The sequence below is a fragment of the Oryzias melastigma genome, linkage group LG17, assembly GCF_002922805.2.
Source record: "Oryzias melastigma strain HK-1 linkage group LG17, ASM292280v2, whole genome shotgun sequence".
Lineage (NCBI taxonomy): Eukaryota > Metazoa > Chordata > Actinopteri > Beloniformes > Adrianichthyidae > Oryzias > Oryzias melastigma.
The window spans coordinates 31,402,680-31,417,487 of NC_050528.1; the positions used below are offsets into that span (position 1 = coordinate 31,402,680).

The following is a 14,808-nucleotide window of genomic DNA, read 5'->3' on the forward strand; positions in this document are numbered from 1 at the left end:
AAAGTTAATTCTTAACAGGATCAATAAAAAGGTTAATGTTTAAATTGTGTCAGGAACAAATAAAATGCATTTGTGGCGTTCTCAGTGGTTCCAATCGCTCTCTCTTTGCTTCTGCCTGTGGTTTTCAACGGAAAGACATTGTTGGTATGTTTATCCTATTATTCTTGGCTTTATCTTTATGCAGTGCAATGCAAACCATAAGAAAGCTAAAATGGTAAATGGTTTTGTAAAAAAAAAAAAATAATAATAATAATACTATCTAATGACAGTTTTGATTGCTTATTGCTGTGTAAATGGTTTTTTTTTGTCTTTTTTTCAACCTTGCTCTAACCATGGAATATTTATAGTAAATTTCTAAAAGAAAAATACAAAATATCACATGTTATTTCTTACATAAAATTCTTTTTAATTGAGAGGGAAAAACTCATATCATGTGATATTCTCAGAATAATATCATTTACAGTTTACAATCTTTATTTGGTGGAAATCTTTTTTCTCTTCTCTGAAAAGGGTATACATAACTTCTTAAATTTGATATATTTTTAATTGGAGTAAATATGTATCCACATATGTGGACTTTGGGTCTTAGAGATAAGCGTGAAAACCTTTAATCCATTTCAAATAATAATATAACACTTGGTCCCAATATTGTGCAGCCTAAACCTTACATGTAATCCTAAAATCTTTACCCAAAGTGTTTGTAAATGTAATGAATTAGCGCTCTTGCCTCACATCAAGAAGGCCCTGGTTTGAATCCTGGCTGGGGAATCTGAAACAGAAACATCAACTGGGACCTTTCTGTGTGGAGTTTGCATGTTCTCCCCGTGCATGCGTGGGTTTTCACCGGGGACTCCGGCTTCCTCCCACCGTCCAAAAACATGCTTCATAGGTTAATTGGTAACTCTAAATTCCCCTAGGTGTGAATGTGAGAGTGTATGTGTGTGATTGAGGCCCTGTGACAGACCGACCGGCGAGCTGTCCAGGGTGAACCCCGCCTTCGCCCATCAGCAGCAGGTTATGCTTCAGCACCTCTGTGACCCCAAAAGGGACAAAGCGGACAAGAAAATGAATGAATGCATTTTTCTAGTTTCATATTTTCAGGTCCAGTGGGACTGCCTCTTTTACTTCCCTGAGTAAAACGTTTAGGCCTGTGTCAAAAAAAATCTTGACTTTGACAAAGAAGATGTGTTGCATCAACCAGAGACTCAGCTTTGGCCTGTGCCGTGTTGATGACGTAATTAGTGGGTGGAGTCTAAAACCAACATAAAGGAGAATCGGATCGTTCCCCTCTTGAACGTTATGATATTTAGTTGCGTCAAGATAATAGTAAAACGTTTATCAGGATGCGTGAGTGACAGGATCCCAGAAGAGCAGACTGACCAGAACTATTTAAAAGAAACACAGAAGTGCTGCAGCCCAGGGTTATGACTCCATTGTCCATAAGGGGTGTAAGGAACACTAGGAGAAGAGAACAGAGTTATTTCTGTGTTGAAATGGGCTTCAGAAAATGCAGTCTTATTGTCACTTTGTGGTGGGGAAGGGAAAGTGCAGCTTCATTAATGTGCATTGAGGACATCCAGGGAAGGTGGAGGAGGAGAGAGAGGCACCGTTGGGCAACGCCACTAGATCCAAACCCACAAAGACGGTCCAGGCCAGTCTCTAACATTCAGTTAGGGCAAGCAGCAGGCAAATGATATCACAACAAAGGCAGAGAAGGTGAGTGCAGGCATCAACATCTTTGGTGGGCTGTGGTCTCAGGCAATCTTCTGGCACAGCTCTGCAGGGCAGTACCTGCTATAAAGCCAGCCACACAGGTGAGACCAATGAGGTAGATTACCTGTGTGTGTAAGCTGGTGTGAGGAGAGAAGTGACCATGACAACGTTTCTCTAATTTTATTCTTACTTTAACTCGTACTTATTCGGAGAGCAAGTCGTCAAACTCGGTAACAGAAAGATGGAAGTATTGCTGAAAGCAACTGTTATTGCAGCTGCTGCAGTAGATGGTGAACCTCATCGTACTGAGAGTCTCTGAAAGATCTGATGAATCAATGCATGGAGACATCATTGGTGGTGTTCAGTTAAAATGTGAACATTCCTTACTTCCCCTAACAACTAGAGAGTGGCGTAAGGACACCATACGACAGCACCACCTATAGTGCTTGTGACTCATGTTAGCCTTACTAATACTTCATGATATTGTTACTACACTCATGACAATGGTACATTCAATTTTCTTGATGTCTCTTGAGGCCGCTGTACAAGCCTAAAGGGAACTGCAATACACACCTGCACTCCCCTTAAGACGCACCTTGAACTGGCCTCTCCTCTCTATGACCCTCCACTAGTCCAAACAACCCAAAACCTGCAGCACCCGTATGGGTAAACCCTGTGTGTGTGTATATGGGACATTACTTATCAATGATCTAAATATGTTTTTTCCGCAGAAGAGATGAGCTCTCAAGTCAGACTGAGGCTGCTCCCGAGTGACAGGTGTTTGTATGACGAACCCATTCAGGTAAAAGTGTCACATCTGAGATCCAGACAGGTGGTCACCATTAAAGCCAGTTCAACTGATGAAAAAGGAGTTCTGTTCAGCTCTTCAGCCACTTACAGGGCTGATGGCAATGGAGACATTGACCTGGTCAGAGACGCCTCACTCAGCGGGAGCTACGTTGGAGTTGAACCCATGGGTCTACTGAGGACACTGAAACCAAACACTCTGAACACACTTTTCATTAAGGAGAAAGCATTAGAGCCTCACATGGTGAAGTTCTCTGTGCATGATGAAGAAGACCAGATCCTGGCAGAGGTGACCAATGAGAGGCTTCTGATGGCAGACGGGGTCAGCCGAGTTTCTGTGAAAGAAGGGAGCTTTCATGGAGTTCTCTTTACTCCCCCAGGTATGGATAGACTTACTAAATTCACACAACGTTCTATTAGGTAAAAGGAAATCAGTAAAAAGTGGAAAGATGTTTGCTCCTTTAGAATATTCTTGTAAATGTTTATTTTAGTCAAAACTCTATAGACTACTCATTTACCTGTTAAGGAGTCAGATTTGGAACAACTAACTTGTCAATATTTTTGTAGCTTTTAATGTTTTTTTAAGCTGTGACATCAAGTGCAACAGTGATGTCTGCTCCAAGAATCAGCATGGCACATTTAATTTATCTGGACAGACAAATTGGAATCCCTGTTTGATAAAATAAATTGTTAAACTGACATTTTAAATGATAACATTCAGGACTCACCTAATAAAACTCCACTGGAGTAGTAGCTGGTTGCCATCAGCAGAGAAGAATTACGTCATGGGTTTAATTTAACCCTCATGCTCAGCTCTCTTTCTTGTACCATCAATGGTAGTCTCCGCACAAACTTGTCTCCTTTTAAAAGGGGTCATAAACAGGCTTTTCAACAGCTTGAGACATTTTGACAAAAAGCATTCTTGCAAAAAGTTATACAACACACTGTTTTGTTGTGCTAAGTTTAGGAAGCCAATTCTAGCTTTGTTTTTACAAGAAAAGTACAGTGTTTCCTGCTTATTTGCGTCTCATTATTTGCGGTTTCACGTATTGGGTTTGTTTTTTTAAATTTGTTTTTAACTAATTTAGTCACGTGACCCTACAAGACCACAAAATCTCAAATCACTCAAGATGCTTGATTTAAACTTTTCCGAAGGAGCTGCTGCGGCGAAGAGCACGCCAGTCCGTCTGCAACCCCCCCCCCCGCATTTATCCACCCTGCCTGGAGAAATGGCATCACCTGACTCAGAAGCAGCCGAAGAAATCCTGATATGTGGAAAAAGATTACATTCAATTTTATCTAAATGGCCCAATATCACAAAAACAACTGCCTCATTGGGCTTCATGCCGGTAATTGTACCGAAGCAGAAGGTCGGTCATAAAATATAAACAATAGCTGATGGCGGCAATGTGTTGAGGGTGGCGTTACACGCTCCCAAAATCTGCTAAAATTGTAAAAACTTGGTGTAGCTCTGAGTGGAATAAGTGACAATACAACTTGACCAACATTTAAATTTTGGTCAATGGGAGAAACCAGACAAGCCTTGGCAAGCAAACGACATCGAATGGCTGAAATTAACCAACAGCTTGGAGAAGCAAATGTAGGCTTGATAAAAGCCATGGAAGATCTAATGGCTAAATATTTTAAAGAAGCTGAAGAAAAAGCAGAGGCAATAAACCGGCTGGAGAAACGCATAGATGCTATGCACGCCAATCTTGCCAAGCACACGGATTAAATTCGAACGCTACGCAAAGACAATGCACATCTAAAACAGCGCCTGGACGCAGCAGAGCAAACTGTCTCAGATTGTGTGGGGAAAATGCGCACATATGAGATGAAGCTTACTGAAATGGAAGACCAAGCGCGAAGAGACAATTTCCTCATATTTAATGTAAAAGAAGGAGCTGAGGGTGCAAATGCTCTGGATTACCTGAGACGAACCCTGCCCAAGTGGTTCCCTGCATTCTCAGACTCCTGCCCGGAACTGATGAGATGCCACTAACTCGGATGAGCGACGGAGCCCCGCACCGATGGCAAGCCTCGCCGCCCACGCCCGCTGATCGTCAAGTGTCTCAGATACACTGACAGAGATCCGATCCTCAAGGAGTACAGGAACAATCCATCAGAAGTGGGGAAAATCCAACTTAAGTTTGCAGCCGATTACAGCGAAGCTACCGCCAAGCGCCGTAAGTCATGCTACACAGTGATGTCTGAAGCTCGAAAAAAGGGATTCAAGGCTTTCCTCCTGTACCCTGCAACTATTAAATTGACTAAAGACAATAATGATTGTGTATTCCAGGATGCCGGTCAAGCAGAACATTTTCTAACAACTTTGGATAAATAACAAACTTATGGAAACCCCCTAGTGGGTGAGACGCGGAAATGCGCAATTGGTGGCTGTTTAATTTAGTGACGTTCGATGCTACCTTTCCACCAAGTATAATTAATATCGATTGAACTTTTTGGGAGTGTGAAGATGATGCCCACTAATGATTTTTTTGTTCCGTTTTATTCTTCTGATTGGAGTGGTGGTGAATGGGGAAATAATTAGGTGTGGGGAGGATGGGAGGGATATACAGAGGCCAGCTCATTACAATTGCTCTGTCATTTTTTGTTTGAATTTCTTAAATGTTTTGTTTACAATTAGTAATAACGGCAAACGAATAAAAATATTTAAGTGATTAATATGAGTATCATGATAAGTGAATCTACTGCGCGGAACTCTGATTTTGATAAGGATATAGATCCAGATATTAATTTCTATAATAAACTTAATAATAATTGCAAATACTTCTTAGAGAATGAGTTTAATTTAAGCATAAATCCAGATGTTAATATACATGATTCAATGTCCTTTATTCACTTCAATATAAGAAGTCTTTATGCAAACTTTAACAAATTGAAAGAATGTCTTAATATTATGACCTACATGTTTAAGGGAGTGGCCCTCTCTGAAACACGGCTTGATAAAGATAAAGGGGATGACTTTGAGATAGAGGGTTACAAACAATATCATGTAAATCGTGAGGGGAAAAAGGGGGGGAGGAGGAGTGGTGCTGTGTGTTGACAATGCTTTGAAATGTAAACTTGTTAAGGAAAATGTCTGTTGCAATAGAAGGGGTTTTAGAATGTGTAGCTGTAGAAATTGAAATGAGTGAAAGCCGGAATGTCATTGCTGCATGTGCATCCATCTATCCATCTTCTTGACCGCTTCTTCCCTTTCGGGGTCGCGGGGGTACCGGAGCCTATCCCGGCCACTGATGGGTGAAGGCGGGGTACACCCTGGACAGGTCGCCAGTCTGTCACAGGGCCTCAATCACACATTCATACACTCTCACATTCACACCTAGGGACAATTTAGAGTCACCAATGAACCTATGAAGCATGTTTTTGGATGGTGGGAGGAAGCCGGAGTCCCCGGTGAAAACCCACGCATGCACGGGGAGAACATGCAAACTCCACACAGAAAGGTCCCAGCCGGGAGTCGAACTGGGGCCTTCTCGCTGTGAGGCAAGCCTGGCATGCAGCCCCCTGCTGCATGTGCATATAAAGCTCAAATATCAAATCCAAATGACTTCACAGATAGTTTTGAGGCTTTACTGGATGGACAGACTCAACACAAAATCTTTATAGTTGAAGGGGATTACAATATAGATGTTTTAAATCCAAACAATTGCAAAGACACATCTTATTTCCTAGATGCATTGTCAGCTAGATCATTGTTTCCTGTGATTACGCAGCCAAGTAGAATCACAACCTCTGGTGCAACACTAATAGACAATATTGTTGTTAATAATGTGGAAGCCGTTATTTAAAGTGGTTTATTTTACAATGACATAAGTGATCATCTGCCTGTTTTTACTATTCTTGATTTAGATTGAGGACAGAGGAAACTATCGATGAATTTAGAAAACAGTTGTCACAAAACGATTAGTCAGGAGTTTATGTGACTGATGTCAATATAGCATATGAAACTTTTCTGAGCACTTATGTTTCTCTTTACAATGATAGCTGTCCTCTCAGATCATCTAAAAGATCATTAAAAATCAACCAAGCCCTGGATGACAAACGGTTTGATTAGGGCATGTAAAAAGAAAAATAGACTTTATAAAGATTATTTAAGGAAACAGCTAAAGAAGAATTAGATTATAAAGTATATAAAAATAAACTTACAACAATCCTAAGAAGAACCAGGAAGGACTACTATGAAAAAAAATTAAAAGATCAGAAAGGGAATATGAAAACAACATGGAACATCCTAATTAACGTAATTAATCCAAACTCACAAAAATCAAATTTACCAGAACATTTTGTTGAGAAGGATTATGTTTTAAAGGATGGGAAGGAAATTGCTTACCAATTTAATTCATTTTTTATTAATGTTGGAGCAAAAATTGCAAACACAATGGATAATATCAATGTAAATGAGAATTTTAAAATGGATAACAGAATGTTGCAATCCATGTTCCTCTGAGAAGTTGAAGAGTGTGATATATTATCCATAGTGAAAAAAAGTGAGAATAAAACCTCCATCGACAGTGATGGACTGGACATGCTGATTGTTAAAAGAACTATTGACTGTATTATCAAACCTTTGACTTTTATATGCAATTTATCAATACAGTCAGGTGTCTTTCCAGGCAAAATGAAATTGGCTAAAATAGTCCCAATCAACAAAAGCGGTGATAAACATCAGTTTAATAACTACAGACCTAAATCACTGCTCTCTCAATTTTCAAAAATTTTTGAAAATGGTTTGCTATAAAATTTAATTCTTTTCTCGAAAAAAATAAATTAATTAGTGAAAAACAATACGGATTTAGACCAAATAGATCACCAACACTTGCATTAATTGAATTAATTGACAGAATTACAGCTGCAATAGATGATAGAAAACATACAATAGGGGTGTTTATTGATTTACAGAAAGCCTTTGATACAATCAACCATAATTTGCTTTTGTATAAACTACAATCTTATGGGATTAGGGGCCTATCATTTCATTGGCTTGAAAGTTATTTAACAAATCGGCAGCAGTTTGTACAAATTAATGAGAAGAATTCAGATCTTCAAAAAGTTGTTAACGGGGTCCCTCAAGGATCCGTTCTAGGCCCTTTACTTTTTATTTTGTTCATTAATGACATCTGCGATATTTTTAAAACAGATCAAATTTTATTGTTTGCAGATGATACTTCCATTTACCACTCTGGAACAGACCTAGCTTAATTAATAGAAATTACAAGAGTACAATTGGATAAGACAAAAAAATGGTTTTATGATAAGAAATTATCAATAAACTGGGAAAAAAACTAAATTTATGATTTTTAACAACTGCCAAAATAATGAAAATATAATACTCAAAATCGACCAAATTACTGTCCAAAAAGTTAGTGAAATAAAATTTCTTGGAGTTGTGATGGATGATAAACTTAAATGGAAATCACGTTTTAATTATTTGAAAAGCAAAATCAGCAAAAACATTGGAATTTTATATAAAGTAAAAGATTTGTTTAATAATAACTCATTGCGCTTGTTATACTGCTCTTTTATTCTTCCTTATTTCAATTACTGTACAGAAGTCTGGGGAAAAGCTTATGTTACTCACACCAAACCTTTGTTTCTGTTACAGAAAAGAGCAGTAAGAATAATCCATAAAAAAGGCAGCAAGGAACATACCAATCATTTGTTTGCTAAATCTTATTTGCTTAAATTCCCGGACTTGGTTGATTTAAAAATTCTGTTATTCATGTTAAAAGCGAAACTTAATATGTTGCCAGGCAATATTCAGTCTTTATTTTAACCAGCTCCTAACAAAAGGAAAGATCATTTTAATGTTCCTTTTGCATGAACAACTTTGAGACAGACCCATATTTCAGTTCAAGGCATTAGACTGTGGAACTCATTAGATAGAATATTTAAACAATGTATAACTGCTACTAAATTTAAAAAAATAATTAAGGACAAAACATTGAAAAGATACCTTACAATGATGGATGTTAAATAAAAGAAATGGAAGTAGGCCTCCATCGGATTAGGAATGGGGTATGACTATCAGTAAGAATCAATTGAATGAATTTATCTTGTTTCTTGCATGTCATGGTTATTTTGTGATTGATTGGTAGGAGCAGATATTAGTATAAGATTAATTTTTTCTGTCTGACTCCAATTGTTTATGCCTTTCTTTTGTTTGTCATTTTGGAATGTTTTTTTTGACAGACTAAATAGATAATTGCGAATGAGAGTTATCATCTGGAGAAGGTCTTTATTTTGGATGAAACCGGCCTCTTTTGGAAGAAGATGCCTCCTCACAGTTATTTGATAAAGGAGGAAACACACTCCTGATTCGAAGGCACAGACACAGAGTGACACTCCGTTGCAGTACAGTCTATTGTTCTAAATAAAAGAAAAAAAAGAAACACTCTAAATTAACCCCTAGGAGTGAATGCGAATGCAATGTGTGTGATTGTAAATGTTTCCAAATCGTACCTGCAACCCACAAATCTATAAGAAAGTTTACCCCTGAGGCCAATGAAGCTCTGAGAGACTGCTTTCACTCTACTGACTGGAGTGTTTTACTGGAGGGCTTTGACAGTGACCTGGATGGGGCAGTGGACAGAATCACAGACTACATAACTTTTTGCACGGATTCTGTGGTGCCTGTTAATACTGTTCGCTGTTTCCCCAACAACAAGCCCTGGATCACAACCAGGATTAAAGATCTTTTAAACTTAAAGAAGGAGGTTTTTAGGGCTGGTGATCGGGAAATGATGAGAGCAGTGCAACATGATCTGAGAGCGAGCATAAGGCGAGCCAGAAGGGACTTTAAAGGAAAGCTGGAAAGAAAACTACAGCCCATCCACATGAAAGAAGTATGAAAGGGCGTGAGAGCCATTACAGGTTATAAGGACAAGGGAAGAGCAACACCAGGCGACATTGAGACAGCAAATTAGTTTAACCGTTATTATAGTAGGTTTGACTCAGAGCCCAGTGGCTGCTCCTCCACCTCAACGGCTGTGCCCTTCTGCTCCACCACCTCAGCGGCTGTGCCCTCCTGCTCCTCCACCTCAACAGCTGTGCCCTCCTGCTCTACCACCTCGGCGGCTGTGCCCTCCTGCTCCTCCACCTCAACAGCTGTGCCCTCCTGCTCCTCCACCTCAACGGCTGTGCCCTCCAGCTCCACCACCTCAACGGCTGTGCCCTCATGCTCCAAAACCTCAGCGGCTGTGCCCTCCTGCTCCACCATCTCAGCGGCTGTGCCCTCATGCTCCAAAACCTCAGCGGCCGTGCCCTTCTGCTCCACCACCTCAGCGGCCGTGCCCTCCTGCTCCACCACCTCGGCGGCTGTGCCCTCCTTCTCCACGTCACCCAAAGGCTTTCTCTCCTCATCTGCTGTGGTGGCCTCCAGTTCTGCTTCACTCAAAGACCAACTCAACCACACTATGAGTGATACAGTTGTGGGTGATGATGCAATGGGTCACCTCTCATTGGAAAAGATATGCGTCGAACTGATGAGGATTCGTCCTGAAAAGTCTGCGGGTCCTGATGGACTAATGCCCAGGGTCCTGAAAGAATGTGCTGCTGAGCTTGCTGAGCCCCTGCAGACTTTATTCATCTATCTATCTATCTATCTATCTATCTATCTATCTATCTATCTATCTATCTATCTATCTATCTAACAGACATTCTTTAGTCGCGAGGGTGAAGAGATGAGACGAGAAGGGGTGGGGGGTGCAGGGTTTCTCACTGTATTTGTGGATGTCTTCGGTCCCAAGCTAATAAAGGGGGGATACTGTAATTATTGTTTATTATCTTATTACCGTATTTTTCGGACTATAAGTCGCACCGGAGTATAAGTCGCAGGGGCCAAAAAATGCATAATGAAGAAGAAAAAACCATACATAAGTCGCACTGGAGTATAAGTCGCATTTTTTTCAAGTAATTTATTTTACAAACTGGTTGAAAAAAACGATGTTACATCATCCTGGAAGGTAAGTTATAACATTCATAAGTGAATAGAGAACAGGCTGAAGATGTGTCAACACATATTCACATATTAGCATCATGAAAAAAACGAAAAGGTGTAGCATTTATATAACATAACAGTTTTATTTAACTATAGCCTCAAGAACTCATCAACTTTGTATCTTTACTGTAATTAATTGCACGCAATCTCACTCCATATCACTAAATCCGTTAAAGTCTTCCTCTGTGTCATGTCTGAATAACTAAAGTAAATAAAGTAAATGCAAAGATCACCATAAGAGGGCACTCTAGACTTACGGTCCATATCTCATCTCATTAAAAATTCGTATATAAGTCGCACTGGAGTATAAGTCGCAGGGACATTCAATCTATGAAAAAAAACGCGACTTATAGTCCGGAAAATACGGTAAGTAGGAAAGTCTACTTCTAGATGTGAAAAAGGAGGAATCCAAAAATAATTCATCCAATGAACCAAAACATGAAACTTGAAGACAGAATTTTAAAATGAGTATTGGTCTTTGCAAGCTTAGGGTTAAAAAGAACCAATTTTCTTTTCTGTCTCTTCTAGGAACTGGTCCATTCCCTGCTGTGTTGGACCTTTGTACCGTCATGTCAGAGAGAAGAGCAGCTCTGCTGGCCAATAAAGGATTTGTGGTTCTCACACTTTCAGTCTTTCAAGAAAAGCTTGGTAACTTGAAAATGTTGCACCTGGACCCTCTTGAAGAAGCAATTATTTTCTTACTACAACAACCAAAGGTAACAAATTTTTGAAATTCAGTAATTCAATACTCCAGTAATTTTTGAAACCCTCAGAACTACTGCGTTCCTTCAACGAGGGAATACTGTTCATAGCTTTGACCCATATTTTGTGTTTTTTTTCAGTAGTTTTAAGTTAGTTAAACATTACGATGCAAAATATATTCACCTTCTTTTTAGACAGATAATATTTTCAGATTTTTCTCTATGGTTTTGATTCTCAAATTTCAAAACTTGGTCTAAAAGTTTGTCTTGTAAATGCTTGCACCATTTTTGTGGATTCAGTCTTCTTTGGAATACCCTGTTACAAGATAGTGAAGGTCCTCTCCAGACAAACCAGTATCATATGACAATCAAACTGCCAAAACTATCACATCCCCACCCAGATTTAAAATCTTAAAGTTTTAGTAACTCATGGCCAGAATTCGTGCCAAAACTCATTTCCAATTCTGGTTCGTTAGTGCATGACACCTAAAAAAACCCTCCCTTTTGGCAGACCAGACCTGAACCTCCAAAGTGCCAGCAGGAATTTACGATAGGAAGGAGCAAGGACTGTGTGTGTGAGACTCAAAGAGAACTCTGCATCAGCATTCTTCTGCAATTTGAAGTCACACCGAACTATTGCTTAATTTGATCTAGCTTCTAAATCATCTCTTCAAAGCTTTAAGAACAAGTCAACTTGTATTAACTTGAAAATGTGTATAACCTGACTTTACTTTTATAGAAGAATATGTATCAACTCCTTTGAGAGCGAAAACCAATGAAATATACCTATTTTAATCAGTAACACTGATATAATTTAATGATCTGAAGTTGTCGGCTATAGATCTAAACCGTGAGATGCAATAGAACTCAATGAATTGATGTTTATATTATATCTCTATAGCTGTGAGCCTTGAAATAGCTATGATTTAGATATCTAATAGATGTGTCTGTGTGGATAACGCTGTTGCTCCTAAACTCTGCCTGCTGTTCACATCAACAAGATGTTAACTAAAAACAAATTTCCTGATTAGTTGATGCAACTCAAAGTTTTGTCAACGTCTTGAACTCTGAAAACAGCATTTCAATGCACATATAAAGCTTTGTTACTCCATGCTACCACACTATTCAAAGTATGCTGTTACGAGAATATTGTGCAAATCCCAACACTTAAAGTGCTCCACACGACCACTCACTATGTCTGTCACTTAACATCAAAACTTGATGTCCATGACACACAAATCATATTGAGTGTGAATGCAGCTGGAGTTTTGGACAGATATGGTGATGATATGGTGATCAGATGTGAGAATCTTTTAGTGTTCCCAAAAAAAATCACTGGTCAAAATTAAAAAAAGAAAAAAAAAAACAAACAAACAAACAAAAAAAACCTAGAAGAAATTATCTAAGTGAAATAAATGACCAATGGTTGAGTACAAATCCACAGCCCAGGGACTGGGAACACTATTATTTAACTTGCTTTTGTTTTTCCAAGAATCTTACATTATGTATTTTATCTCTTGTTTTTGATTACAGGTGGGCAGTAAACGGATTAGTATCATTTCAAATTCAAAGTCAGCAGATGTGGCCCTTTCGCTTGCTGCTTTTGTCCCTGGTGTGGAGGCTGTGGTGTGGATCAGTGGCTGTTCAGCCAATACTGCATTACCCCTGTTCTATAAGAAAAGACAAATTCTGCCTGCTTTAATGTTTGACACCACGAAAGTAATCCCTACACAGTCTGGAGCTGTCATTGGAAAGTATGCCATGCATGATCCTCTAAAAGAAGAGAACAGGGCTTCTGTAGTCCCCATTGAACAAGCAAATGCACACTTCCTCTTTGTGGCCCCAGAGGACGACCTTTGTTGGGACAGTTACACTTACATGATGGAGATGATGGAGAGACTGCAGCATCTTGGGAAGACAAACTTTGAGAGTGTGTGTTATCCTAAAGCTGGACACTTTCTAGAGCCCCCTTATGGCCCATTCTGCCCCTCCAGCTTAAACATGTTCTTAAAAAAGCCAGTTCTGTGGGGAGGAGAATCAAGGACCCATGCAGCAGCTGAAGTTGACATGTGGAAGAAGATCCAGGAGTTCCTCAAAAGTCATGTGAGCTGTGATCCTGTGCAGACTGATGCCAAATTATAGATTAAATGAGTGGGAATAATCATGACTTTCAACAATAAAGTTTTTCCAATTGTCTAGATTGTTGCTGTCCTTTAAAGCTGCCAAACTTATCTCTCATGAAGACTGCTTTCTTCTTTACAAGATGCCTAATAACCAAGATTTCCTGCTTTTTTTGCAAAAAAAGTCACATTAGATTTATTTTAGGCAGGTTCGTAGGAAGAAAGAGAAGAGGAAAGTCACTAGTGTTGGACTGCAACCCAGTCTCAGTGAAATGCGTACATATTCCACAACTTGAGGAAATACATATGCAAAACACGTTTTTTGCATGCAGCAAGGCTAGCTCCTAAATGTGTAAAATGTGTTTTGAACAATTGACACGTCCTCTGGTTCAGCCATGAGCATCAGAGACAGTCGCACTAACGAACAATTTGCTTGTTTAACCCTAACCGTAATCCTAACCTTAACCGGGAACAACGTCATTTTGAAAGGAGGCCGAGGATGTCTGACCACGTGATCAAAGCGAAACCTAAAATAGCGTGTAAATGTACGCCGTGGCAACCCATTCTCAGCCACAGTGTATCAAATGCACGGAAAAAACTTGTTTGGCGTATATTATACACGGTATTTCAGAGTGCAAAGTCGTGGAATATGTACACATTTTACTGTGACTATGTTGTGGACTGACAGTTGGGTCTTTGAATGTTGGAACTATGACAGGAAAGGGTAGAGAGTTAGTGGACATGATGCAGAGGAGAAAGGTAGATATACTGTGTGTCCAGAAGACCAGGTGGAAAGGTAGCAAGGCTAGAAGTTTAGGACCAGGATTCAAGTTGTTCTATCATGGTGGAGATGGGAGGAGAAATGGAGTCGGAGTTATCTTAACCCTCCTGTTGTCCTCATTTTCTGTATGTACCCCGTGTCCTCTGGGTCAAAATGACCCGTCTTCACTAAATCCTTAATATAAGCAGATTAATTGAATTTTAAACACCACATTTGATCTTGCTTGAAGAAACAACTTGCCATTCACCACAATATGTGTTAATACCTGAGTTTATAGCTTAAGAAAAGAAAAAAATATGCAAAAGGAGTTTTGAATGCATCATCTCAATGACTTAGTTTCTTTCCTTTTTTTTGCCAGCCAACAATCTGAGACAATGTACAACACAAAAATATGAAAAATAACATAACCCATTCAATTAATTAGCACACGTAGGGTCTGCAAGTGCGCAGCTTTTGCAGATATATTTCTTACACTTGCAGCACAAAGTATGTGTTTTACAGTCCTTTTGAGGGCAAAGCTGACATCTCTTCCTCTTACTTGCCCTAGCTGGGGATGTGGATCCTCCGGTTGATCAGGAGCGTCTGCACTCTGAATAACTGCTGATAAGGCTCCTGTGCGGGGGACATGCTTCCTTCTTTCAATGAGTGGAGATACAAGTGCTT

The 14,808-nt window shown here is 39.5% G+C and overlaps 1 protein-coding gene across 2 annotated transcripts; it reads left to right on the top strand.

The window, feature by feature from the left end:
* The first annotated feature begins 36 nt into the window (after nucleotides 1–36).
* LOC112150914 (acyl-coenzyme A thioesterase 5) lies at nucleotides 37–13,442 on the top strand. 2 transcript variants are annotated; one of them, XM_036216375.1, is made up of 4 exons: nucleotides 37–144; nucleotides 2,445–2,900; nucleotides 11,072–11,259; nucleotides 12,778–13,442. In XM_036216375.1, exons 2-4 carry the CDS (start codon nucleotides 2,450–2,452, stop codon nucleotides 13,384–13,386), a joined length of 1,248 nt encoding a protein of 415 aa, XP_036072268.1. In that variant the 5' UTR covers nucleotides 37–144; nucleotides 2,445–2,449; the 3' UTR covers nucleotides 13,387–13,442. The 2 variants fall into 2 exon arrangements, with proteins under 2 accessions (XP_036072268.1, XP_024135222.2); XM_024279454.2 differs by having other exon boundaries at nucleotides 2,448–2,900.
* Nucleotides 13,443–14,808: the final 1,366 nt, after the last annotated feature.

Excerpts from the sequence above, each read along its gene's own strand:
- LOC112150914 (XM_036216375.1), top strand. The coding sequence starts at position 2,450 with ATGAGCTCTCAAGTCAGACTGAGGCTGCTCCCGAGTGACAGGTGTTTG. Across the intron at positions 2,901-11,071 it reads AGTTCTCTTTACTCCCCCAG|GAACTGGTCCATTCCCTGCT; the intron begins GTATGGATAGAC and ends TGTCTCTTCTAG. Across the intron at positions 11,260-12,777 it reads TCTTACTACAACAACCAAAG|GTGGGCAGTAAACGGATTAG; the intron begins GTAACAAATTTT and ends TTTTGATTACAG.